The sequence below is a fragment of the Zingiber officinale genome, chromosome 7A, assembly GCF_018446385.1.
Source record: "Zingiber officinale cultivar Zhangliang chromosome 7A, Zo_v1.1, whole genome shotgun sequence".
In the NCBI taxonomy this organism is placed as follows: Eukaryota; Viridiplantae; Streptophyta; class Magnoliopsida; order Zingiberales; family Zingiberaceae; genus Zingiber; species Zingiber officinale.
In genome coordinates this window covers 136,058,640-136,086,313 of record NC_055998.1, presented here as the reverse complement: position 1 = coordinate 136,086,313, position 27,674 = coordinate 136,058,640, and the positions used below count along the sequence as shown (strand labels likewise).

The 27,674-nt window shown below is 37.0% G+C and overlaps 1 protein-coding gene across 2 annotated transcripts; it reads right to left on the bottom strand.

Annotated features, from left to right (window-relative positions):
* Positions 1-20,944: 20,944 nt before the first annotated feature.
* Positions 20,945-25,224, bottom strand: LOC122002733 (probable beta-1,4-xylosyltransferase IRX14). Of its 2 annotated transcripts, XM_042558017.1 has the most exons (5): positions 24,233-25,224; positions 23,587-24,144; positions 21,411-21,544; positions 21,295-21,335; positions 20,945-21,190 (listed from the first exon to the last, which is right to left on the bottom strand). In XM_042558017.1, the coding sequence occupies exons 1-4, from the start codon at positions 24,994-24,996 to the stop codon at positions 21,310-21,312; spliced, it is 1,482 nt and encodes a 493-aa protein (XP_042413951.1). In that variant the 5' UTR covers positions 24,997-25,224; the 3' UTR covers positions 20,945-21,190; positions 21,295-21,309. The 2 variants fall into 2 exon arrangements, with proteins under 2 accessions (XP_042413951.1, XP_042413950.1); XM_042558016.1 differs by having other exon boundaries at positions 21,295-21,544.
* Positions 25,225-27,674: the final 2,450 nt, after the last annotated feature.

Sequence of the window (27,674 nt, the reverse complement as noted above, 5' to 3'; positions counted from 1 at the left end):
AGCATATAAGGAAAGCAAATTGCTTTTTTCTCCCCGGTCAATGCACATCCCCTCCACCTCCCCTCTCTCCCCCGCCAAAAAGACGCATGTAACCTTCATTTTGTTTTTTTCTTTTTTTTTTTTGATTTTTTGATTTTATTTTTAATTTTTTTTAACTCATACTTATATATTCATACTCATATATTTTTAATTTTTAATTAATTTTAATTTTTTATTTTTAATTAATTTTATTTTTAATTTTTTTTATTCATACTTATATATTTTAAAATTTTTATTTAATTTTATTTTTTATTTTTTTCATTCATACTTATATATTTTAAAATTTTTATTTAGTTTTATTTTTAATTTTTTTCACCCATACTTATATATTTTAAAATTTTTATTTAGTTTATATATTTTAAAATTTTTATTTAGTTTAAATTTTTAATCAATTTTATTTATTATTTTTCATTAATACTTATATATATTTTTAATTTTATTTAATTTTATTTAGTTTTATTTTTTAATTAATTTTGTTTATTATTTTTTCATTAATACTTATATTTTTTTAATTTTATTTAATTTTTATTTAGTTTTATTTTTAATTAATTTTATTTATTATTATTTTAATTAATTTTAATTATTATTTTTTTAATTTTTAAATATTTATTTAGTTTTATTTCTTTAATCAATTTTATTTATTATTTTTTTATCAAATTTTTTAATTTTTTTAATTTTATATAATTTTTAAATTACTCACTTTCTTTAAATTACATTCCTAATTTGACACTTAAATTACCCGCATCCAACTATTAACACATATCATAATCTTCTCTCCCTTTAAATCATCCCTCCCTCCAACCATTGACATATAACACATGTCAGAATCTCTCACCCTCTTTAAATTACCCATCATCCAACCATAGACACCTGTCAAAATACTCCCTCCATTTAAATTCGTCATTCTTCAACCATTGACACCTGTCAAAACACCCTCTCCCTTTAAATTACCCCTCTTCAATGCTTGACATATGTCAGAACCTCCCCTTCCTTTAAATTACCCCACTTCTAACCCTTGACACATGTCAAAATCTTTTATCCTTTTAAATGACCCTCCTTCCAACCCTTGACACATGTCAAAATTTCTCATCACTTTAAATGGTCCCCCTTTCAACACTTGACACTATTGGTTACTACTCGGAATCCCTTTCTATTTCCCCTGTACAAAAATTTGTACAAGCATAGAACTTAACCTAACTACCCATGTGCTCTATTGAAGTTAAACTTAGATTGCACACGATGCTTAACCTTATTAATCCAAGTTACTCTTCACATGTCAGAACCTCCCATCCCCTTAAATTACTCACCCTTAAACTCTTGACACATGTCAGAACCTCCCCTCCCCTTAAATTACCCACCCTTCAACTCTTGACACGTGTCAAAACCTCTCCCTTTAAATCCTTCTCTCACACTTCATTTTTAGTCACTCTTCATTCACACCTCCCTTCACTGTTATCTCCCTCTCAACCTCTCCTTCTCTCTTCCTGAAAATATGGATGACTATTTGGGTTTATTTTCAGATAGTTGGTCAATTGAAAATGATGTTCCTAGTCAAGATATCTCCAACAACAGTCGCGATTATACAATCGAATTTACCACAGATCAGGTTAGTTATTATCATTGTTTTATGTATATTCATTATTTATTTTATAAGTAGAGAAATTATATTAAGATTGATAATGTCATACTTATGCATCTTTGTTATATTTTTTTATATAGATATTTAAAAGTAGAGAAGATATGATAAATTGGGTAAAGACAGTTGGTTTGAAGAATGGTATTGTAGTGGTTATTAAAAATTCTACTAATTTAAAAGGTGACAAGCTACCAAAGTGTCATCTTATGTGTGAAAGAGGTGGAAAGTATAAACCGCCACGATATCTAGTTGATGGGCAATCCTTAAAAAGAAATACTGGGACTAAAAAATGTGAATGCCCATTTGAGCTACGAGGTATACCAATACCTCCAGATGGTGTGATGTGGGGTTTAAGGGTTGTTTGTGGTTTTCATAATCATCAATTAGCAGAATATATTGATGGACATGAGTACCCGAGTAGGTTAAAACCAAAAGAAAAAGAATTTGTGCTTGACATGGCCAACAGCACCACACCTCATGAAATTCTTAGTATTTTGAAAGAAAGAGACCCATCAAACACTACGGGGATCAAAAGCATTTATAATGCTATTTTCACAAATAAATCCGCTAAACAGGGTGGTCTAAATTCTATTCAGTATGTCTTGGACCAATTAATCAAGAAAGAATACCTCCATAAATACCGTACAAATCCAGATACCAACGAAATCACAGATATTATTTGGGTTCATCCAAAAAGTCTAGAGTTGTTTGTCAACTTTTCATCTGTGTTGATCATTGATGCCACATACAAGACCAATGAGTATCGGATACCACTATTGGAGGTTGTGGGTATCACATCCACAATGCGAACTTACTCACTTATGTTTGCATATCTTAGTAATGAGAAGACAGAGCAACTGACATGGACATTAGGTACATTAAAGAAGTGGATGGTTGAAAAGAAGGCATCGTTGCCATTGGTATTTGTTTCAGATCGGGATTTATCGCTTATTAATGCAATTGAAACATGTTTTCCCAATGCACGTCACATCCTTTGTATTTGACACATAAACCAGTGTGTAATGAAGAAATGCACCCCTATGCTTGGTCTGGAGTGACAACATTTTTATGCATCATGACACTCACTCATTAATTCATCGACACAATGGTCTTATCAACATAAGTGGGATGTCATGCGCAAAGAGTATCAACGATTCGAGGGTGCTCTAAATTATCTTTGGGATACATGGTTACACCCTTACAAAGAGCGGTTTGTTTCAGCATGGGTTGATACATGTATGCACCTCGGGAGCAATTCAAATCAAAGGTATAGTCATTTTATAGTTTTATTATTTAAATTTTGTTCATTATTGTAGTATTTCAATTCTTTTCAGTATTTAAACACAATGCATTTTTTTTATTACAGGGCAGAATCTGCACATGCGAGATTGAAGTTATATTTGGGAGATACCATGTCATCCCTACAGACATCTTTTGAAAAAAATACATAAGATGTTGAGAATTCAGTTCGGGGATATTAAGAAGTCGTTCGAAAAATCTCTGAACATTCCACGCCATCAACATTTACATGATGATATTTTCAGTCAAATAAGGTGTCGGATTTCATTAGAGGCAATGGAGTTGATTTCTGGTCAGCTAAAATGTATTGAGGAAACATCTCACCAGCTATCCGGCAGATGCAACTGTTCTATCAAAATTGTATACGGATTGCCATGCGAGCATGATCTTGCACATTACCAGTACTTTTCCATTCCAATTCCGCTTCAGAGTATCAACGCTCATTGGAGGAGATTGTCGATGCACGCACATCAGTTTAATGATGAGGGAGCAGAACCTAATAGGACATCCTACGTTGTTGAGATATTAGATGGGATGGATCCATATATGCGAGAGCATATGATAAACAAGTTTCTTGATATGATTGATCCATCTCAAAGTACATTGCGAGCTCCTTCATACAACACAGAACATAGAGGTCGACCTACGGGTAGAGATGAGCAAAGTGGACGCCGCATATCGTCTTTCGGAGAAGCATCCACTTCGGGATCTAGGGTCTCTCAACCGATTGCAACATCTCAAGGGAGAGGAAGACGTGGAAGAGGGTCGAAGGTTCGCAATACTCAAACGACCCATGCTCACTCTCCAGTTCCACCCATCCGTGATACTTATATTGAGAAATTACCCGTGTCTCTGCAGCGTTATATTTCTCACATTGTTGATGTTCAACCTGATGGTAATTATGGATTCAGGGCAATAGCTGCACTAATTGGGTATGGTGAAGAAGGTTGGGTTCAAGTACGATTTGAGCTTATAGAAGAGATTCAACAAAATAAGGATCTATATGATCAACTTTATCCAGATCCAAATTTGGTAACCAATCTATTATTCTCATTGAATTATTTCGAGCAGTGGCCACCAGAAATATATTGGATGGACGCTATGCCTTTGGGAATTGTCATCGCATCAAGGTACAATCTTGTACTTCATACATTTGGTGAGAATATTGGGAGTTGTTTTAGTCACTTGCCATTAAGAACTCCTCCAGTTCCAAACCAAGAGCGTCGAGAAATAGCTATTGCTCATATTGGCAATCACTTCGTACAAGTTTTCTTATATCCTCATTATCCTGTACCACCCATTCCAACTTGGTGGTGACAACATTCATCGTATGAAGCTAAAGGATGGGTCACTCGTTACAGGACACGCGCTCATTTGTGGTACGAAGTAATAGGCGCACCACCACCAAATGCATCGGGAGCAGAATTTGGAGGCAATATTGATTAAGATTTCTATTTTTATATGTTTTTATGTTTTTTTTTTGTATTATTACATGTACTCTTCATTTGGAAAAAAATATGTTTGTTCCTAAGTTATGAATGTGTTCATTATTAATTGGTAGTATTTTTTTTAGTTTTAAATATAAACTAAAAATAAATAAAAGATTATAAACATATAAAAAAATTATTGAAAAAAATAAAATTGTTAAAAAATTAATAAAGAAATTGATTAAAAAAATAAAATTAAAAAAAAATCAATTGAAAAATATAAGTATTATGAAAAAAATAATAAATTAAATTAATTAAAAAATAAAAATTAAATAAAATTTATATAAAATTAAAAAATAAAGTATTGATAAAAAATAATAAATTAAATTAATTAAAAAATAAAACTAAATAAAATTAAAAATATAATTGTATGAGAGTTATTTTTAAATAAAATTAATTAAAAAAATTAAAACTAAGTGAGAATTAAATGAAATAAAAAAAAACAAAGAAGAAGGCTACATGCGTCTTTTGGCAGGGAAAGAGGGGGGAGTTGGAGGGGTGTGCGTTGACCCGGGGGGGGGAAGCACCTCTCATAAGGAAAACATTTACCTCGACTTTGCCGAGATTCGAACCCCATACTTCATTGATGATAACACCTCATGTGCTAACCACTAGACCCATCCAAAGGGATTCATCACATTGACATCATGCTTCTAGAGAAGTGGACATTTTTGCAAGATCATATGTGACTATTAATGCATTCAAGGGAGATTATGATGCAATCTATCTTTTGGAAGTTTGATTTATAGGGGAAGATTTATTAATACAATCATCCTTGAGTTTGACTATTTTTGACGTGGTTGGAAAAACCATTAACATATTATTTAAGTTAGGTAAAAATTGATTTGATTAATATGATATTGTTACTTATGTCAATTGTGTAGACGTGGGATCTTGATAAGCTTGAAAGGTGAATGTGTGAGCCCGGGGTCTTATCAAATATGTAGTCTCGAAGAATGTACTTCTGGCTAGTAAAGTCTTAAAAGTTAAGCATGATCAAATATCTAATACGAAGTCCCAAAGAGTGGGCCGCTAGCAATTAAAGTCACACCCGGTCAGGGAGGATAGAATGTTTACAATAAGTCATTAAGAGTGAACTCTTGCAGGTAAAGTCCCAACATATGGAGAATGAATCAAATACTTAATATGAATTCCTAGAGAGTGAGCTCCTAGCAAGTTACAAGTCCTGATAGATCAAAAAGGATAAGATATATAGCAAGAAGTCCTAAAGAGTGAGCTCCTAGCAAGTGAAATTCTAACGTGACAAGGAAGATATAACACTTGACAAAAGTCTTGAATGTGGATCTCTAAGCAAATGAAAATCGTAGAGGATGAATCAAATACTTAATATGAATTCCTAGAGAGTGAGCTCTTCTTGATAGGTCAAATAGGACAAGATATTTGACAAAAAGTCTCGAAGAGCGAGCTCCTAGTAGGTGAAATTCTGACATAACAAGGAGGACATAATACTTGATAAAAGTCTAGGAGGTGGATCTATGGACAAATAAAAATCCTATATTTAGTGTTGGATCGAATCGTATATGAGAAGCAGTGGAGGGGGAGGAGGATCGCATGATTTTGAAAATTCATCTTTTCGATTTTAAAATCAAAATATACATAACGGAAATTAAGTACGAAAGAGAACACAAGAAAATACGGTCGGTTTACTTGGTTCGGGTGACTCCTACTCTAAGACCCAAGTCCTGCAGAACTATCGATGGATAATCCATTAAAATATATTTTCCGGTACCTCCGGAAGAGAGAATCGAGTACAAAGAATTTAGACGAAGTGTAACAAGCTACACTTCTTTTTTTTTCAGTAATTAAATATAAAAATTTTTGTTACTAACATGTAGGGATCGATGTGAGAGCGCTCTTATGTCGGTGTCAGTTTGCCAGCCGCGATTGGAAGTCCTCACCAGGATTTTTTAACTGTCTGGCTTCACTCACCAAGACTTTCCGCACTAAGTGCCTAGTTAACATTGATCCACTTAGATTTTCTTCTTCTGCCAACCTTCCCGTTAGTCTTACTCTACCTAACCTCTAGTTAGAACTTTCCAGTCAAATAGTCGGTCAACCTTGACTTATTTGAGTCTTATTCACATCAAACTGGTCAAATCTTGACCAGAGGAGAATTGCACCATCAATCTCCCCCAAATGGACAATTTTACTTGCAATCTCCATATATTATCAAACATTAAAATTCAAACATCAAGACTCAATCTTGAGTCAACTCAAGTTTAGTCAAACTGATCAAACTTGACCTAAAAAAATTGCACCAACAGATTTTAGATCTAGGATTAGGGGAATCTCCCCGGAATCACTCTAACAACTCTCCATTAACCCTAGCCACCATCTCTGCCTCCCTTCTATTTGTGTTAAGAGAACAACATATAACCTAGAGTTTTGATATATAACTAAGATTAAAGTTAGGTTAGTTGTGATCTAATAATTTGTCTCAAGTGTGTCGGTGCAAGTTACTTGACATATGATGAAGTCATAGTTGGGTGCTAGACAATAACTAAGTCCTAGTGGAGCTAGACAACTGAAAACCTGATTGAAAGTCAGGTATAAGCTAAGTCTTGGTTGGAACCAAGAAAGAAAGTCCTAGCTGGATGCTAGGTGAATCAAGCCCAAGTGGAGTAAGCTGAAAACTGAAGACTTGGCAGATAAAGTTCAAGTGGAGTAAGTTGGGTGCTGAAACTTGATGGATAAGTTCAAGTGGAGTAAGTTGCGAGTTGAAGCTTAGTGGACAAGTCTAAGTGGAGTTAGCTAAGAAATAAAGTTTGGCAAACAAGTTCATGTGAAATCAGTTGGGAGTTGTAGCTTGGCAACTTAGTGTAGATGAGTTAGTTGGGGCCTTAATATCTAGACCCAACATGAATGCAAGTAACTTTATGTTTTCTATCCTACTCATTACGTGTAACCACTATAGAGAAGCAAGGTTCGAAGATTCTAGGCAATTGGAGGGACTTCGTGGTGACTCTTTCGATCAGGAAATTCACAGGATCCAGGCGACCATATTGGGTCGGGGTGTCCGAAGGATATGGGAGGCTAGAGCAGCTTCTAAGCGACTAGGAGATGGCGTTATAAACAACCCGAGAGAGTTTGAAAATGGATAACAGTTGCAACCATGTCAACACCTACCTAGGTGACCGAGAAGGTTACAATCGACGAGGAGAAGGTAATATAAAGGGTTTCGAACCAGAGTTTGAAAATCACTCAATCACCCATTTACACAGAATTCGCTCATGTTCTCATGCTCTAAGTGCTCTCTAGTCTTTTGTGCTATGACTTGCGCTTCATTTCAGATTGGCTACACTCGAGTAATATTTTCATTTCTTTTTATGTTGTCATATTTATTGTATTTATGCTTAATTTTTAAATTCTTTTTATGTAAGGTTTTTTCATCTCTAGAAGCTTTCTGGAAAGGGTAATTAGAAATAAGAACTATATTTTTATAATTGTTTCGTGTGTCTACTTTTCTGATTTAATTAATCAACTGCTTGTATGCTTAATTGTTAGCTAAATCTCTTACATGCTTACATTGCTTTGTCTTACTTGATTGAATTAGTATAAGTAATTTTTATTTGATTGAATTAGTATAAGTAATTTTTATTTCTATTATGCTACTCTGATTCAATTGTTTTTTAAAGTTATTATATGCTCATAAAATTTATAATGCTATTCACCTCCTCTAGTGTCGAGTTCAATGCTATATCTTCCTCTGGATTAGGAGGAAGGGAGTCCATCTCCACCTCTCCTACTCAGATTAGAGAGGAGAGTCTGCTTCGCACCCGAGGAACCTCCGGCGATCTGTATCCACTGTTTCTCGAATTAGAGGAAAAGAGTCCATTTCCACCTCTCTTGCTTGGATTAGAAGAAAAGAGTCCATCTCCACCTCTCCTGCTTGGATTAGAGAGGAAGACGATCCATCCCATCTTAGATGTTATTCCCCTGATCTCAAAAAGATTAGGGAGAGCTAAGATTTTCCAACGCGTTTTAGGATTATGAGTAGGTTTCATTCATGGCCACCACTCAGCTAGCACCATCTCTTCATCGAATTAGAAGAGAGGTGCTTCCCCCATCATCGTCGGAATCCACATTCACCATCGAAGGGAGAGATCTCCACCTATATGAGTCTTAGCTTAGCTTAGTTTTTATGCACGCTATGAGTTTGTTGTTATGCCCCTTACAGGTGATCGGAGGGAGTCTAGTCGACCGAGAAAGTTCATAAATGTTATCTAATGGATAACAGTTGTAGCCACACCAGCACCTACCCAAGTGACTGAGAAGGTTACAGTCGACAAGGAGAAGGATATATAAAGGGCTTCGAGGCAGAGTTTGAAAATCACTTAATCATCTATTTACACAGAATTCACTCTTGTTCTCGTGCTCTAAGTGTTCTCTCGTCTTTTGTGCTCAAAAGATGAGAGAGCAAGATTAGGGAGAGCTAAGATTTTCCACCGCATTTTAAGATTATAAGTGTGATTCATTCATGACCACCACTCAGCTAGCACCATCTCTTCATCGGATTAGAACCCCCATCATCGTCAAAATCCACATTTACCATCGGGGGGAGAGATCTCCACTTACAATTGTCTTAGCTTAGCTTAGTTTTTATGCATACTATAATGCTATGAGTTTGTTGTTATGTCCCTTACATTACTTTTATTTCTATTAATGCATTTTAATTCATTTAATTCTTGCTTTGTCTTGTTTCATTTAATGCTTTAAGTTCTTGTCATTTATTTGGATGCAAGTAGGTTCGATTAGGTTTGATTTCCTTCCATGCTTGTGTTCCCTTTAATTCTCTTGTAATTGAAGTTTAAGTTAGATTATATTTTAATTACTCACATTGCTTGTGATGTTCCTTAGTCTTAGAAACTCAAAATCCAAACCCCCCAATTACAACATTAAAAACCCAAACAATAAACCTAAGAATTATCATTCCGCTGTTACATTCGTTGGGAGATGATCTAAGTTATCCCTATGCTACATTAGCATAGAGAGGGTTTAATAATTAAATTGAGTTTGATATACTCGTAGTACAACATATGGGTGCTCTTATAAATATTGTCCAACTATTGAATGAATCTTTTGGTCTCCCGAACCTAATGGTCATCCAACCATGTTGGCGCTTATTATGGCCAAAGCTTATCTATGATTTCAAATTGCCCAGACCTCCTTCCAATTGCCTGGAATATCTGGTTGCCCAGGAACTCTTTTCTAGTCACCTAAGGATCCATCTTTTCTGCAACACAAAGATTAGTCCAAATACAATATAAAACATAAAAATATACTTCGTATCTGGCCTACCTAACATACTAGGTTTGTTTGGTATTTAATTTACTTGTGTAGTACCCAAAACCAATAATCGTGAATATTAACTTAAATTATTATATTAGTTACTTGATTAATATTTTGAAATAGAAGTACACCATATTTAATTAATATAATTAATTAGTTATAAATATTATTAGCAATAATATTTCTAATATATTTCGGTGATCACAAAAGAAAATAAAATTGACATATGATATAATGTTGGACCCCGTGGTTGTTTTGATGTGATCAACCAAGTTAGTTAGGTCTTGTTTGTATTTGATCCCTATCTTTAAGTGTGCAGGAGTTTAGGAGCGCAGGAAGTCGAACGGAAGACGCAGCTAGCGAGAAGTATGACATGGGAAGGGAGCCGACGGGCTTGGTGCGTTCGAAGGACGAGAGAGCTGCGGAAGAGTGCACCGGTGGGCGAGAAGAACATGCGTGACGTTCGAGGGACGTAAAGCCGGGACGGAAGATTGCTCGAGGAGAAGGCCGGGTATTGGGCTCGGGTGAGCCCTATTCCGGTTAGCAGCAATCACCCAAGCGAGCAGAACAAGAGCAAGTCAACCGGGAAGTTGACTTGAAAGTGTTTGGTCGACCGGAAGCCATGATCGGTCGACTGAACCCCTATCATCAGAAGCCAGCCGTTGGTGACACGTCAGCAACCACATTAGCAACCAACCGTTGGCTGATCGGTCGACCGAATCTTCTGATCGGTCGACTGAACCGGAGATAAACCAGAGACTTAGTCGAGCATGCTGATCGGGCCAGCTTAGGGAGAGACTGTTGGCTGATCGGTCGACCGAACAATGAGATCGGTCGACCGAACGCAGGCTCAATCCACACAGACTACATCTGGATGGAAGGTTGGGCAAGTATGCAGGTTCGGTCTACCGAACCTGGGGATCGATCGATCGATCCCTCTCGAGTCAAATCCTGATCCCGAAGATCAGGTGAAATGGATAAGTCTTGGAACCCCTATATAAAGGGGTCTCAAACAGCTATTCGGCATGAACGAAAATCAACTCTGTATTTCATTTCCAAGTAACGTGTAAGAGCTTTCAAAGTGTAAAAGGATTCTCAACTTTCAGAGAAGGAGACTCTGTATATGCACCTGTTCAACCGCCTTGGATTAACAACTGTCTCGGTTGTAACCAAGTCAATTCGCTGAACCCCTTTTTCTTTTTTGTCGTTGTTACTTTACTTTATTGTTGCTTTTATTTTGAGTTGAAAGTTTTGAGGAGGGTACTTTTGTTTGCAGGCAATTCACCTCCCCTCTTGCCGGCCCCACTGCTCCAACAAGTGGTATCAGAGCCCGACAGCCTCAGAAGGACTAACCACCGACTGAAGCACAAAAATCAAGACAATGACCGGCGCGAACATTCATCCCCCAAAGTTCGACGGAGACTTCGCTACATGGAAACGAAAAATGGAGGTATTTTTTAAAATTGAATTTGATATACTTTTAATAATGAAATATGGATATGCAGCACCAAAAGATAAAGAAGAGTGCAACTGGGCGAAGAAGGAGCAAGCCGATTTCGTGGCCAACGGAAAGGCGAAATTCCACCTGCTCAGCGTCCTGCCACCCCAGGAGGTAAGTCGGATCGGAAGCTACGACTCCGCCAAGGACCTCTGGGCAAAATTCTTGGAGCTCCATGAAGACACCTTAGAAGCAAAGCTAGCGAGGCGCGACATCCTCCGGACACAACTAACAAACCTCCGGATGAACAACGGCGAGAAGGTAGTGCAACTCCAAGCGAGAATCAAGGAGCTGATAACACAACTGACAAATCTCGGCGAATCGGTAACGAACCGAGATTCCATTCGATACGCGCTCAACGCCTTCCCTAGAACTCCTGAATGAGCGTCCTTAGTAGATGCATATTACATCTCTAAGGACTTTGAGGTAAGTAGTTTAGAAAGTTTATTCTCTACCTTCGAACTTCACGAGTCTCGACTTCCAGAGCCTAAACAAGTAGAGAAGTCGAACCTCAACATTACCCTACAAGCCGAAAAGGATGATCTCGACTCCGAAGCATCGATCGACGAAACTGAAGCGACTCTTCTGGTAAGAAAATTAAATAAGTTCGTTAAAACTAATCAGTTTAAATCGTAGTCGAGGAAACATCAACGCAACAGAAGGACGGTCCGATGCTACAACTGCAACGAGGAAGGACACATCAAGGATGATTGTCCCAAACTGAAGAAAAAGCACAAGGAGAAGCCTAAAAAATCGACGTTCTCAACATGCAAGAGTCTGAAGGCTACATGGAATGATTCTTCATTCTCCGAGTCAGAAGTCGAAGCCGTCTCAGGAGTAGCAGTGATGGCCAATCATCTCTTTGAAAATGACTTGGACACAGAGATGAGCATAGATGAATGAGGAGGATCATCATCAGAAGAAGAAAGCTGTGATGAAGGGGGAGCATCACCAAGTGAGGTAAGTAAGGTACGTGATCTCACCCCTACTCAGTCTTTTCAGTTCATCAAAGTGCTGATGAAAGATCTTACAAAATTAGAAAAAGAAAATGCTGAATTGAAATTGAACCTAGCAAAAGCATGCCCACTAGAAATGTATGATAATCTAAAATTAGAAAATGAAAAATTAAAAGTTGAAATTGATAAATTGAAAAATAATATGCATACGTTAATAAATTCCCAAAATCTAAACTAAGAATTTATGGAAAATTAAATTGGTATATTAGAAAACATCAAGGATAACTTAGGAAAGTTCCTAGAAACTATGTACCCCCTAAGTTTTTGAATAACCCAGTAGGAAGGAATCTATACTGGATTCCAAAATCTTTGCTAGATTAAAATTTTTATAAGTTAAGAGCTTTCAGCGAGAAAATTAAATATTAAGATTTCTTTATGAGGCTTTGACTAGAAAGTGGTTGTTGCTCCAATAACCAAGAAGGCCTAGTGCCTCGCCACTGCCTGGAAGCCGAATATATAAATGAAATGTTTAAATTGCTGATAAAACATTAAAATTAAAAATAGATAATGCTTTGAAAAGTTTTTAAACATCTTCCTGAAAATTCTTCAAAAATATTTTTATATCTAGAAAAATATTTCTTGCTTGAAATTTTTACTTAGAAAAATTCTCAATTTTTTTTTCTTTTCTAAAAGTAGATTTTTTTAAAAAATTATCTAAGCTAAGTTTTTCTGAAAATAATATTAAATTTTCACTTAGCAAATTTTTCAAATGACTTAGAAAATTTTTTGGGACTTTGGAAATGACTTAGTATACTAAAAGTTTTTGCTGTGATCAAAGGGGGAGAGTAGTAACAAGTTTAGGGGGAGTAACAAGTTTAGGGGGAGTTAGGGAAATTAAAATTACTATGTTGCAAATTTTTAACTTATGTTGCAAATTTTATTGTAATTTTTGTGCTTAAAATGTTAGTTTAGTAATTTTCTTAAAATTACTATTTGTTTTTACCCTAACTTGAATTTGGGTTGATGCACATCAAAAAGGGAGAGAATGTTGGACTCCGTGGTTGTTTTGATGTGATCAACCAAATTAGTTAGGTCCTGTTTGTATTTGATCTCTGTGTCTAAGTGTGTAGGAGCTTAGGAGCGCAGGAACTCGAGCGGAAGACGCAGCTAGCGAGAAGGACGACACGGGAAGGGAACCGATGAGCTCGATGCGTCTAAAGGACGAGAGAGATGCGGAAGAGTACACCGGTGGGCGAGAAGAACGTGCGCAACGTTCGAGGGACATAAAGCGGGGACGGAAGACTGCTCGAGGAGAAGGCCGGGAATTGGGCTCGGGTGAGCCCTATTCCAGTTGGCCGCAATCACCCAAGCGAGCAGAACAAGAGCAAGTCAACCAGGAAGTTGACTTGACAAGTGTTCGGTCGACCGAAAGCCATGATCGGTCGACCGAACCCCTATCATCAGAAGTCAACCGTTGGTGACACGTCAGTAGCCATGTCAGCAACCAACCGTTGGCTGATCAGTCGACCGAATCTTCTGATCGGTCAATCGAACCAGAGATAAACCAGAGACTTAGTCGAGCATGCTGATCGGGCTAGCTCAGGGAGAGACCGTTGGCTGATCGGTCGACCGAACAATGGGATCAGTCGACCGAATGCAGGCTCGATCCACACAGACTGCATCTGGACGGAAGGCTGGGCAAGTACGCAGATTCGGTCGATCGAACCTGAGGATCGATCGATCGATCCCTCTCGAGTCAAATCTTGATCCCAAAGATTAGGTGAAATGGATAAGTCTTGGAACCCCTATATAAAGGGGTCTTGAACAGCTATTCGACATGAACGAAAATCAACTTTGTATTTCATTTCCAAGTAACGTGTAAGAACTTTCAGTGTGTAAAAGGCTTCTCCATCTTCAGAGAAGGAGACTCTGTTAGTGCACTTGTTCAACCGCCTTGGATTAATAACCGTCTCGGTTGTAACCAAGTCAATTCGCCGAGCTCCTTTTTTTTTCTGTCATTGTTACTTTACTTTATTGTTGCTTTTATTTTGAGTTGAAAGTTTTGAGGAGGATATTTTAATATGTTAATAATTATGTATACATGATATACATATGGAAATATATAATTTGATTCAAGATACTTAGTATTAAGAAAATATAATATGAATTAAATATATTACCATGTATATGTGATATATACATGGATATATATAAATATGAAATTAGTATATGGATATAAATATGTATAAAATTAAATGCAATTAATGACTTAGCATATATAAAAAGGAAGACAAGTTCCTAAGCTCCCTCTTCTATTTAAATCTTACCCTAAAAAACGTCACCTTGGATGTTGTCGCCGGCCCTAAGAAGGTTTGCTACCCCCTTTTTGTTTCTCCACTGGTGCTAGAGTTTCAAGGGAAGATAAGGAGTTATGAGCTAAATACTTAAGGCATGTTCCCTAATCTTGTAATGCTCAGTTAGTTTCTTTGGTTTGTGGATTTCGGGTGCCATAGATCAATGTGCGATGCACTAGCTAGTTTAAGTTCTCTTCTTAAGTTTTTAAAAGTTTGTATAGATGAGGATTTCGAATTCATGAGGGGTAGTCCCTTCACTAATTTGTTAAGGATTGTTCATTATGGTTTTCTTTTCAAATTGTGCATGTTCTTCTCATCGCATGAATTTATTAGTTCATATATGCTATGTATGTTTAGAAACCATGGTAGATTAGATGATGATTTCGAAATTGGGTTTAGTTATGTTTATGTTTGTAGATTTTGAATTTGATATAGTTATGATTCCTCTCTCTTCTTTGCTCTTCAACGGTTGCGTTGCTTTAGAATACATAAATACATTTAAAATAGTAAGAGAATAAAAGCTTTACAAGAGAAAAGACAATAGTAGTTTAGAAAGTAGAGACAGAATATTAGTAGGCGTAATTGCATGAAGATGTGATAGTTAGTATAGTACGAGAGATTATGTGTAATTAAATGCTATTTGTTACATGCATATAAAATATAAGTGTAATGTATGAGTAAGATTTCAATAATTGAGAAGAGGAAATAATAGGTAATGTCGTTGTGCCGAAAGGTTCAAATGTGTAGATAAAATGAATATCACACACACTAAAAGAAAAAGTCTTTGTTGTAGTTTAAAAGAAAAGACCATAGATTTTTTTTTTTTTTGGGGTGGGGTTTAAAATCATCTTTTGGCATTACTATCATGTTAGGTTCTTCTACTTGTTTCCCATTTAGAAGTTAACAATTTTCTTGATGTTTAGAGTGGTTGTGTTCATTGTTGCTTCACATTATGGTAATTTAGTAGGTTATTCGCATGATTACGGAAATTTAGTTTGGTATGTTTGCGTTATTCTTGCTTCACATCATGGTAGTTTAGTAGCCGAATTATATGGGTTCGGGAATTTTAGTTTAGTATGCTTGTAACCTTATGAGCTCTAGGAGATTTACAGATTTCTAGTTTAGGTAAACTTATGTTTTCTTTTTGCTTGTCATCATGGTAACTTTACATGCTACATGTATTTATGGATTTCTAGTTTAGGTAAGCTATTATTTTCTTCTTGCTTGTCATCATGGAAACTTTACATGCTACAACTATTTTCGGATTTCTAGTTTAGGTAGGCTTATGTTTCCTTCTTGCTACTCATCATGATAACATCACGAACTCTATATAGATTTTGGATTCTAGACGGGGTAAGTTTTAGATTGGCCTTAGTGGTGCTCATGTTCTTATGTTTCCTAGCATGATAACCACATTTGTTAAATGTGAGATTTTGGAATTTGTTTAGTTCCTCATGTTCAAGTTTGTTTAGGTACCCTAAAAGAGTTTCAGTTTTGATTTGTATGTATGTGTTGAGGAAATAATACCATGTTAGCTTCTTTAGATGTGTAAGGTTAGGATTTTATAGATTCCTATACTCTTTTGTTATTTGGAAGTAAATACCATTCTAGCTCCTAGAACTTGTAACCTTCAGAATTTAGTATGAATGTTTGAGTTACTCTTGCTCTTCACATCATAAAAATTTAGTGGACTTTAATGGCTACATCTAGATTTTGGATATCTAGGTTAGATAAGTTCATGTTGTTATTCTTTGCTTCTCATTTTGATAACCTTGAATGCTCATGAAATAAACCCACTTATGGTGATGCACCTGCTAATCATTACATTTCATACTTATATAGTAATCGTGCTTATATATATATGTTTGAGTGCATGCCTATGTAAGGGTTATGTTTAGGTTTATGCACCTGCTTATATTCGTGCCTATGTAGTGATCGTGATTTTGATTTTGATTGTGCTTATGCTTATGTCTATGTTTATGAAATTAAGTGGTTGGTTGTAACCAGATTCCTAAGCCCGGGAAGCATACCAAATATTATTATGGGTTAAGTTATGAACCGGGGACCTAAGCCTGAGGAACTTGCCAAATCTTATTATGAACTAAGTTATGAACTAGGGACTTAAGCTTGAGGAGCTTGCCAAATCTTATTACCGGCTAAGTTATGAACTGGGGATCTAAGCTTGGGGAGCTTACCAAATCTTATTACGGGCTAAGTTATGAACTGGGGAACTAAGCTTGGGGAGCTTGCTAAATCTTATTATGGGCTAAGTTATGAACTGGGGACCTAAGCTTGGGGAGCTTCCCAAAGAACCCTCATGAATTGGGACGGTGGGATGAACCAGGGACCTAAGCCAAGGGAGCGCGCCAAAATCATGTATGGGTAGGGGATTTGTTCCGAGGATTGGTCTCCGCCAACCTAACTAGGGTAGTTGTCTGATCAACAACTTATGTTACGGTACTACTATGTACAACCAAGCCACCACCACGATACGTTTATAAGTACGCATGCAGATATATTCAAGCTATGTTTATGTTTACGTCAATGTTTATATTTATGTATATGCTCATGATCAAAGTCTATCATTATGCCTAGATCCATTTCCATGCTTATATTTATGCTCTCATGCTTAAATCGGTGCCTATGCTCACATATTTTCTATTAGTACGTTAGTAGGAAAGTCCCAAGTTATCTGGAAGGAGATTTCCCTTAGTGCACTAGATCATAAGCACTAACTATCGCATAACAGAATTTTGAATATGTTGAGTCTCTCGACTCACATACTTTAACCTTTTTTTGTCAGATAATGAGACAAACGAGACAGGAGACATTGACCAGTGAGCCAGCTTGGGACCATGACAGCACAACCCGAAGACCTTCTAGTTCAGTTTTGGCATTAAGCTATGTTTTAAGAATCATCTATGTAATTTCGTTGAATTGAGAACTCACTATGGAAGTATGAACAAGTGACGCCCACAGTTTCATTTATATGATTTGTAAAAAAAAAACTAGAAGGGGTGTTACAACTTGACCTACCAGGACTTTTTACTACCTAGAGTTTACTCCTCTAAGATATTCATAGTACCCAAAGTTTACTCCTTTAGAACTTTTCCGTTTGCCAAACATCTAATATCTTTTGACCTATTTGGATTTTACTTCTACATAGAGTTCACTTTTCTAGGGCTTTCACTCTGATGTAATATCCAATCTCATATGACTATCTAAGACTTTCACTAACAGCTTAGCAGATCACCTTTGACCTACTTAGGCCAATTCTTGGTCAACCTTGACCAGAGGTTAATTGTACTTATAATCTTCCTCTTATACTTGTAGGACCGATCGTATGTTAGAGGGGAGGGTGATTCACTAACTGCTAAGTATATCACCTTTTATCTACTTAGGCCAACTTTGGCCAGAGGTTGATAGTACCTACAATCTTCCTCTCATACTTGTAGGACCGATTGTATGTTGGGAGGGGGGGGGGGGGGGGATAAATAATATATCTTTTTCGCGTTTATGTTGTTCTTTTCTTATCTACAAGTTAGTGCACAACGGAAATAATAAAACTAAATAAAAACAAAAGGAAAATACATACTAGTGTTTACTTGATTAACAACCCCAAGGGTTGCTACATTCAAGCCTATGCATAGAACACCTCCTATGTCTTGGAACTTGGTCAAACCTAATTCTTGGAACCCCCCCCTCTCTCATTCGGATCCGATGTCATCTAGAGATTTCGATCTCTTGAACATTTTGTTGCTAGAACCATTTTTAGGTCACTAAAAAGAAAATTTAGGTCTATAGAAAATTATTTTTATGTCACCCAAAAAAACTTTTTAGGTCGATCAAAAAATCTTTTTAGGTCTACCACAAAATTTTTCCAGTCACCCAAAAACATATTTTTCTTGCATCATAAATATTAGTTCAAATACAACATAGAATATAGAAATATGCCTAGTTCTAGTCTACTTAACCTTTTGGACTTTTTCATTTGTTTGGAGTTCACTTCTCCAAGACTTCCTTTTGTTTGGAATTTCACTCCTATAAGACTTCACTCTATCTAAGGTTCACTCCTTTAGAATTTTTTTTCTTTGCCAAATATTCAATCCTTTGATTTGTTTGAACTTTTACCTTACCAGATATCCAATCACCCGTGATCTATCTAAACTTTCCCTTGCCTAAGTCACCCTTGACCTGTCATAACTTCTCACTTGTCTATGTCAACCTTGATTTATCAGAACTTCTACTCAACTGTCAAATATCCAGTCTCTTTTGATATTCTTAGACATTTTCATAAACTTTCAAGCAGCTGGTAAACCTTGATCTACTTGGATAAACCCTTGAAAATCGATTGTACCAATAATCTTCTCACAAAACATATCTACTTGGTCAATCTTAACTAAGTTACGTGGTCAACGTTGACCTAACTTCTTATTAAACATATCGATCAAATAAGTATCAAAATCTTGAAGCCCCAATTGCACCAACAATACTAGCACAATCAAACATAAGATCAAACATTAAAATTTTAAACTATAGGTCGATTACACCAACACATTAAATCCGCTGGTTAGCCATAGTTGATGTTGTAGTCAAGCAACTTGTTTCTTGAGAATAAAAAGGGTTTATGTCTGATATGAGTTGGTTGTATGATAGAATAGTCAACTAGAGTTGCTTGAGTCGAGTTTTGATTTGATTGATATGTTTGAATTAAACCCAAAATGGTATTTGACTTTATTTTGTCGGATAAGTTTGTAGAAGTGGAAATGAGATGACTGGAATTAGATCAACAATGAACAAGTCAAAGTAGATCGGTATATCAATGTGCTAGTGTAGGAAACTTAACATGCATTGCAAGTGTGTTAGTTTAAGTTAGGAGATTGTTATTTTTGGTGGTAAAAGGTAAATACGTTCGTCCTCAGTGCTCCCGTCAATCCGTCTCAGGGCCAATACTGAGGAGGTAAATCACGGATGACTACTAGCCTTTGGAATAGTGACTAACATATAAGTAGGAGATTGTTATCTTGCATGCATATCAAGTGTGTAAATGTAGGAAATTTAACATGTATTGTAGTTGTAAAAATGAAAGACCAAGTAGATCGGTGAAATTCAAATACCTATATAAGAAAGTCCAAGAAATTAGGGACAAAAAAACCTTGGCATGTGGAAGTCCAAGAAAATTGGGGATTAAATTCTTGATAGTATGAAGTCCTAGCAGATTAAAGAGATTAGATATTCGAAAACAATAGTAAAACTTCAAAGGCAAGGAATCTCTAGGTATAGAAGACCTAGAAGCTAGGAACCTTCTCAGCATGATAAAGTCCTAAAGTCACGGAAAGCTTCTTAGGAAACTTCCGTGTGAGGAGACACGGAGAGTCGAATGCATTTGTATTTAGAGTATAGGTGGAACTAGACTCACAAGCAGGCTCAACCTTAGAAATGGTCAGAAGTAAGAAAAAAGTGAGCTAATACATGAGTCAATATTCGTTTGTCAACTCAGGTAGAATAGAAATGAACATTTAGTTTCTATTGGGATATTAGTCGACTAGATATTTAATTGTTACATTGATGAATCGGCTGTGTATGCTTCATATCAGTTGACTCATCTAAACTCTAAACCCCCAAAGGCCCAAACCATGAACAAAATGAGATATTAAGGATGATAGTCAACTAGGCACTTGATTGATGAATTAAATCAATCGACTCAAGGTCGATCAGATTGAATGATCCGGGCAATTGATTTGTTAATAAGGTCAGATTTCTACTAGCTATTGTTTAAGCAGTCAAGTAATTTATCAAACCAGTCGACTAAAGTATTTGTTGCAATCCAGGAGTTGACAAATTTAAGTTGTCATGTTGATTGATAAAATATTTGAGTCGATTGATCATAACCTTGAAAAGTTGAGGACTTGAGGAGCTTTGGGGCTTCAAAATTGTTTACCAAACTACTCTCATTTGTGATCTAAAGTTCATTGCTCCTCCAAATACTTTCATCCTCTTTCTTCTTCTTCTTCTTCTTCTTCTTCTTCTTCTTCCTATTTAATTTATGTCCTTATAAGAAGTAGAAATGTAAATGAACTAGTTGAGTAGATCTTTCCCTTTTTCTTTAAATAAAAAAAGAAATAAATTAATAAAAACAGTGACCCACCTTAATATCAGTTTGCATACAGAAGGATTTTACAACGTATACAGATTCAAGTGTCATATTAAACAATGAAATGGACATTTGTGAAATAACACAGGAACCAAAAAGATTATTCAAGAGTATGCGAGAGTTGGAAGGACAGGAATTAGTAGCAGATTAAGGGCTCTTCCAAGGTGCACTTTTTGTTCAACATCTAACGCTGGAGGAGTCTGAATGCATCTTGAATCAAATTAATATATTATAAAAAACTTAATATATGTGAACAAAAGCATTCTTCATTCCACATCACCGCCACATAAACCCTGCGGAAACTTAAATGCAAATCTTGTTCTAACATTAGCTTTGCATGAAAGAATGCACATCCTAAGAATTTGCTCTTCAATTTGTTACCACCACAGAGACTTCAAAGATCTCGCGTGCTTGGCACAAGTTGCAGCATTTCCTCTTGAAGCTATTTCCATGGAAACTGCAGCGATGTTGGAGAATACGAGCTTGTTAAATCTGAAATCTTACCATGTGATGGATCACATGAATTCAACACATTGTTATAGAGAAAGGTTTGAACAATACCTCTTTGCTGGAACCTCATTTCACGTCCGCGATGGACAAATCTGAAACTTGTGTATTTACATTAGCCTCGCGCTTCTTTTTCTTTCTATAGCTATTCTTAGACCTAGAAGACTTACTTTTCTTTGAAACATGCTCTCTGGTGTGCTCTTCATCATCTGCCATCTGTTGAAACATGAGATCGGGAGGTGCCTCAGGCCAAGGAGTTCGTTTTGCAGGAACAATGATCTCCAAACGAGGATCTATCACCCATCTACATTAAACCAAAAGCCAATAAACAATAATTTAGAATAGTGCCAGACAATATCTTTGAAATGCTTATTATATGAGTTTGTTGAAAAATCCATGCAATAACTCAAGTTCCATTGACACATGATGCAAGAGCTCTATATACGTAAAATTTATGTCAAACCTGCATTTATATTGTTGTCAAGACTAAAACTCCTTGACCAGAAAACTATGTTTCTAGTTCTGGGATAAGAACTGATACACACATTGTCATTAGAACAGTCTTTTCAAAGGTGGTAAGAAACGAGCAATGAGCAACGAAAAACAATGAACTTATAGTGCCATCTGATGGCTTACTAACTTTACCAGATCCATTATAAATTCAAAATCTTATTCAAACTAACGTCAGTGTATATTATGAAAATTTAACACTTTGGCTTATGACAACATGAAAAATTATGAGATTGAAATATGAATATGACTGATCTCCTCCTCTTCCTGGATAAGGAAAGAAAGCATATCAGTAAAACATGGCAATTTTCAAAACTTATTTTCTCAAATTTGAACAAACAAGAAACATGAGAAGTTTAATCACTTTTAGTAAGTTGTTGATATATTTAATAACTTTAGACCTATACATTTCCTCTTCATCATAACACTCATGCAGAGATCCATATCTTAAAAGAGAAAAAGGTCAGAGTGGCTGCACTTGCCATGTGACTGGATTCCCTCTAGATGTAAATGTGCATAAAAGCATGCATTTAGTGTGGACCTACCTCATGGTAAATACGAGACCAACTGGAGAGATACAAGATATCCTATTCAATCATAAAGAAGGTTATCAATTCATCTCATCTTGGAAAAACAGGCATGAAAATCTCAATTGTTTGGGTCAGATATAATGATTTATCCATCAAATCACTTTTTAATATGTTAAATAAGATTTTCTTTGGTCTTTCTTAATCACTGACACCTTAACTTTAAGTGAATTGTATGTATTGGAGAATATATATATACACCACGTATGATCCATCATTAAGTTTTACAGCGTACTGAATTCTTCTCCATTCTCCCTACCATTTAGCAATTGTCTAGTATAAATTTAGTCAGAATTGAATGATCAAATTGAAAAGGGAGGAGAGTGTAGATTTAACTTCCATGAAAATGAGGTGGAGAGCAATAAAGAAAGGTTTGAAGAAAAGAACATATAGGGAAAATAGCTACCTGAACCAATCCTCTAAGTCATAACTCAGCATGTGGATCCAACCATGATGCTAATGATTTTTGAAAGTGGGGAAATGGTATTCTGACTTCAAAAGCAAACTAGTAAACTTGCAGAAGTATGACCTTCGTTGAACTATTTTTGCAGAAGTATAACTAAAGAAGCAACTTTGCAGAATTACCACTGTAATAACGCATTCCAAACATAGTATCCCTAAGATTTTCATTCTCACAACTCTGCTTTATTGTAAAAAATGATGTCCTGAGGAGCTACTATACCATCACGGATAGCAAGACAAGTGCCCACCTTTACCCCTTGTCACACCCCAATTTAGCTCCATAATGCAAATCATAGACTAATTGGAAAGCTTTATAAGTCCTAAATGAGTCGAGTATCATGGCCATGAAAGTTAATTCCAAATTTTCTAAGTAGGCTGGATCATGGCATTATCATCCACGGGCAGTCATTCTAGGTTTCATTATTTATATGTTCTTGAAGCAAAAGTGGTAACTATTTGATTTAGTCCTACATTAGATACATTATTTTTAAATAAATCTGTTGAAATATTAAGTTCTATGATAACAATATAAAGAGATACCAATGAAGCAAAAAGTATTTTTCATATCAAGACTAGGAATTTTGCTAAATAATTCCTGGAGGAAAAGATAGAACTTTTAAACCAAAGGGAATGAGCAGTTTAACTGAGATAGTAAGATTGCCAAATTTTTATCTGGGCTTTGGATTTGAAAATTCCAAGTGCATTTAGTTATCTAAAACCCAAAGAACCAATTAGCTCGGGAATATGAGAAAAACAAAACACAAGATTGTCAATTAGCAAAACTAACCTAGTAGGGAACTTGCTATCATAACGTGCTTCAGCTCGAAGCCACCAGAGCATAACCTTCTTCCCGCAGTTACCTAGTGGCTCAACTAACGTCGCATCCTTCAGCAAATCAAGTGGGCTCTCGATCTCCTCCCCGTTAATCCCAACATCATCAAGATCTCGAACCCAATTGGGCTTCCCCTCCGCCTCCTTCCATAATAATCTCGAGTTAATCACAAAACCAGACCATTCGAGCTTCGAAGGCAACACAATCACTCCTTCGCCCACGAAGATGGCAGCTTTTTTCGCATACGGTAAGCTGTTGAAGGTGTGCCAGCCGATCAAGTGGCCGGAGGAGTTGCAGGCCGGACCTTGGATCGGCAAATGCGAGTTTTCCTTGTCTCCCTCCCGCTGCTGCTTCCGCGACGGAGTCTCGGGAGCCGCGGAATGCGCTAGAATTCCGACCGATACCGCGCCCATCCACTCCACCTTCTGGATCTCGTCGAAGAGCTCCATGGTGTGGACGTTGCTGTCATCTGCGAACAGGACGATCCCGTCCAATCTTCGCTCCCGGATAACTCTGATTTCAAAGAAACAAAGGACGAAATGAAGAATAATAATTATTATTTTAAAAAAAAACTATCTTGGAAAAAGAAGAGGAGACACACCTGAGGGCGTAGAGGCGCATCCGGGCTTCGAGGCGGTGTCTGTCGCTCCAGACAACTGGCATCTGCTCGCGAAAGGGGAGTTGGAGGACGGGAACGAGGGAGCTGGAGAGGATCGCGGAAGTCTCGTTGGAGAGACCGCCGGCCTCAACGACGAGCCAGGTGAGGGGGTGCGGGACAAGCATGAGAGAGTGGAGGAGGCCGGTGAGATGGAGGGCTTGGAAGGTGCGGGCATAGGTCGGCGTGACGACGAGAATGGGGCGGGGATCCTTCACTCCGTATTGCAGGCGCTGCTCCTGCTGTACTCGGGCGAGGATCTCATGGGCGCGCGCGACCTCGGCAGGGTCTGGATGCGGCCAGGGCCGCACTCGGATTCCGTGGCGACCGACAACGACGCGGCTAGAAGCGAGGGATTTGGAGTTGGGCGGGGGCGGCGGAGGCAGGACTGCGGGCGGTGGCAGCAAGGAGGGAAGGGCGGTGGCGGGTTGCTGGCGGACAAGGGGGAGGCGAAGGTGCTGGCGGGGGAAGGAGGAGGAGGAGGAGGAGGGAGCGAGAGGAGAAAAGAGGAGGAGGAAAAGGAGGCGGGAGAATCGGAATCCGGCGGCGGCGGAGACAAGGCAGCAGAGAACGTGGAAGGCAGGCCAGAAGATGACTCCAGGAGACTTGAAAACGGACCCGTCAGCTGGCGCGGCAACGCCCCCGCCGTCCCCGGCGGATGATCGAGGGTACGCACGGCGGTTGCTCTGCTGAACCGCCGACTGCTTCATGGCCAAATAATCTCCCCGCTACTCGACCTCTCCGATTTGCTCCGCCGGATCTCACGAACCAAAAGGTCGGATTTTGAAACGGAGAAGGTGGGATGGACAGGGTTTGGTGGAGACGAGCGGTGGATCGAGGCCAGCGTGGGGCCGCGACAGAGGGAGAGGAGGGGTGGTGGTTTGGAGTTTGGACAGGGAAGGATTTGGAGGCTTCCTTGCCTTGCTTTCCTTTGCTGGCGTGCGTGCCCATCACTAACCATGGCTAGAGTGCGAGTTTCATTAATCCGCCATTTTGCCTTTCTTTTAATTCCTGTTATTATTATTTTAGAATCTACAGTTGAGTTAATAACTTAATAAACCCTTGATTAAGCATGAAAGCACATGACTGGCCGCGCCGATAAAAAAAAATAATTACGAGGAATAAAATAGTTAAATTTAGGGGGAATATTTGGTGCATAATTTTGTCGATAACAAATATTTATCCGCGCATCAAGTTGACTTTTGTAATGCGGGTTTCGACTTTGTGATTTCGAAGCAAGTATTTGGCCTGTCCATGTGTTTCAGCCTTTGAAAGCTGCACTTTAACGAATCCAGATTTTTAAAATTAAGCAAGAAGGATTCCAACCCATGCAATACGCTCTTGCTCGGTCAAAATTATGAATGTACCAACTTGAATTGCCAATTCTACTTGATATTTACCTCTCTTTTTTATTTCTTTGACAAATGATAATTAATAAATAAATATCATATTATTTTAAGTGTAAATCGATCGCTTTATGGTATTATATCATGAGTAATTCCTAACTCATTAATCGTTTATAAAAGGACCATATTTTATATTTACACGACAGCAGTAGGAATAGAAAGTTTATCTGACAGAAAATTTACAAAGATTTTTTAACCGCATAATTTATTTTCTCTTTTTATGAAACCAAGGCTACGTAGGTCGTGTCTTTAAAATAAAATAGGGAATATATGAAATTTGTTTGATCGTTATCTGGAAAAATCTTATGAAACTCCGAACTCGAGGGTGAATAGCTATATGAATTTGAAAGTAATTAAAAACTTTAAAACAAAAATAAAGTAATGCATCGGAAAGAAAAACTAACTCAGCAAAATTTTGATCAAGTTAAGCAAGTTTATATATAGGACAATGTAGGTATGTAAAAACATAATTAAATATTGAGTATGTAAGACTTAGAGATGTGCATATTCCTCTTTTATCATCATATAGCACTTAGTTTCAATCAAACAGAATATGTAAGACGTAGTTAGAAATTGAATCAAATAGAGCTTGCAAGACTTAGTTAGCAATCCAAACAGAGAAGAAATAATAAAAAAAAAATCTTATTTCTAATTCTCCTGTTTAGAAAACTTCTCAGATGGAAAAATCTTACATAAAAAAATATAAAAATAAGTAAAAAAAACTATACAACAACAGAAATAATAATAAGAAATATGCTTTAGAGTTGCCTAGTTGTAACACAAGGTTGTAGCATATTGTCGTTGTAGCACAGAAAGCATGAGAGCACAAAGAGTACTAGCACCAAGATGAAAATGTTAGATATTGGGCATGTAGGATTTAGTTTTTGTTGTTATGATGAGGTCTGAGGTTCGAATCTCGATAAAGTTAAGGTAAATACTTCCCTTATGTGTTAGTTATTATTCTAAAGGTTAATAGTCATCCGTGATTTATCTCCTCCGTATTGACCCTGAGATGAATTGACGGGGATATTAGGAACGAGCATATTCAATTTTTTTTTTTTTTTGCCACCATGTAAGACTTAGTTTCAACCAAACAGAGAATGGAAGACGTAGTAGACATTGAATCAAATAGAGCTTGCAAGACTTATTTAGCAATCCAAACAGAGCAGGAATAAATTTTTAAAAAAGTTATTTCTAATTTCTTCTTTTTAAAAAAACTTCTACGGTAGAGAAATCTTACAGAAAAAAATATAAAAATAAGTAAAAAAAACTATATAACAATAAAAATAATAAGAAACATGCTTTAGAGTTGCCTATTGTAGTTGTAGCACAAGGTTGCAACATGTTGTCGGGAGCACAAAGAGTACCAGCAGAGTAACAGCAAGATGAAAATGTTGATTTGAAAGTTTTGCTTAGAGGCTCCTTTTATAACACTCCTTTGGATGCTAACATGGTAAAATCTGGTCGACTAGAACCTCCTCGGTCACTTAGAAGTCGTTAACATGGCTGCAACTATTATCTAATAGAGAATGTCGTCCATGGTCTCCACTCGACTAGAAGCCCTTCAGTCGATTGGAGCATAGTCAAATCTTATAATGATTGTCTCGCCTCGATCATTGTATCTCGTCTTCTACCAGTCGCCTGGAAGCACCTCCAGTTGCCCCGACTTGCCTCTAATTGCATGGAACATCCCGACTCCATGATGTAAGATCAACCTAACATAACTCTTTGAACTTCAAACGATCATAACTTTTAAATCGGAACTTGGAATCAGACTCTGTCGATGACCACGCATGCATAATTTAAAAATATACATTTGTTATGGGTACCTGTAACCATCAATTTTTGGGTCCAAATTCTATCATTTTTATTTTCATCCGAGTCTCCGAAGATTTTATTATTATTTTATAATATTTAGGATATTTTTGGTATTCTTGGTAATTATGGGTCACATTTAGTCTATGACTGTATCCTATTTTATT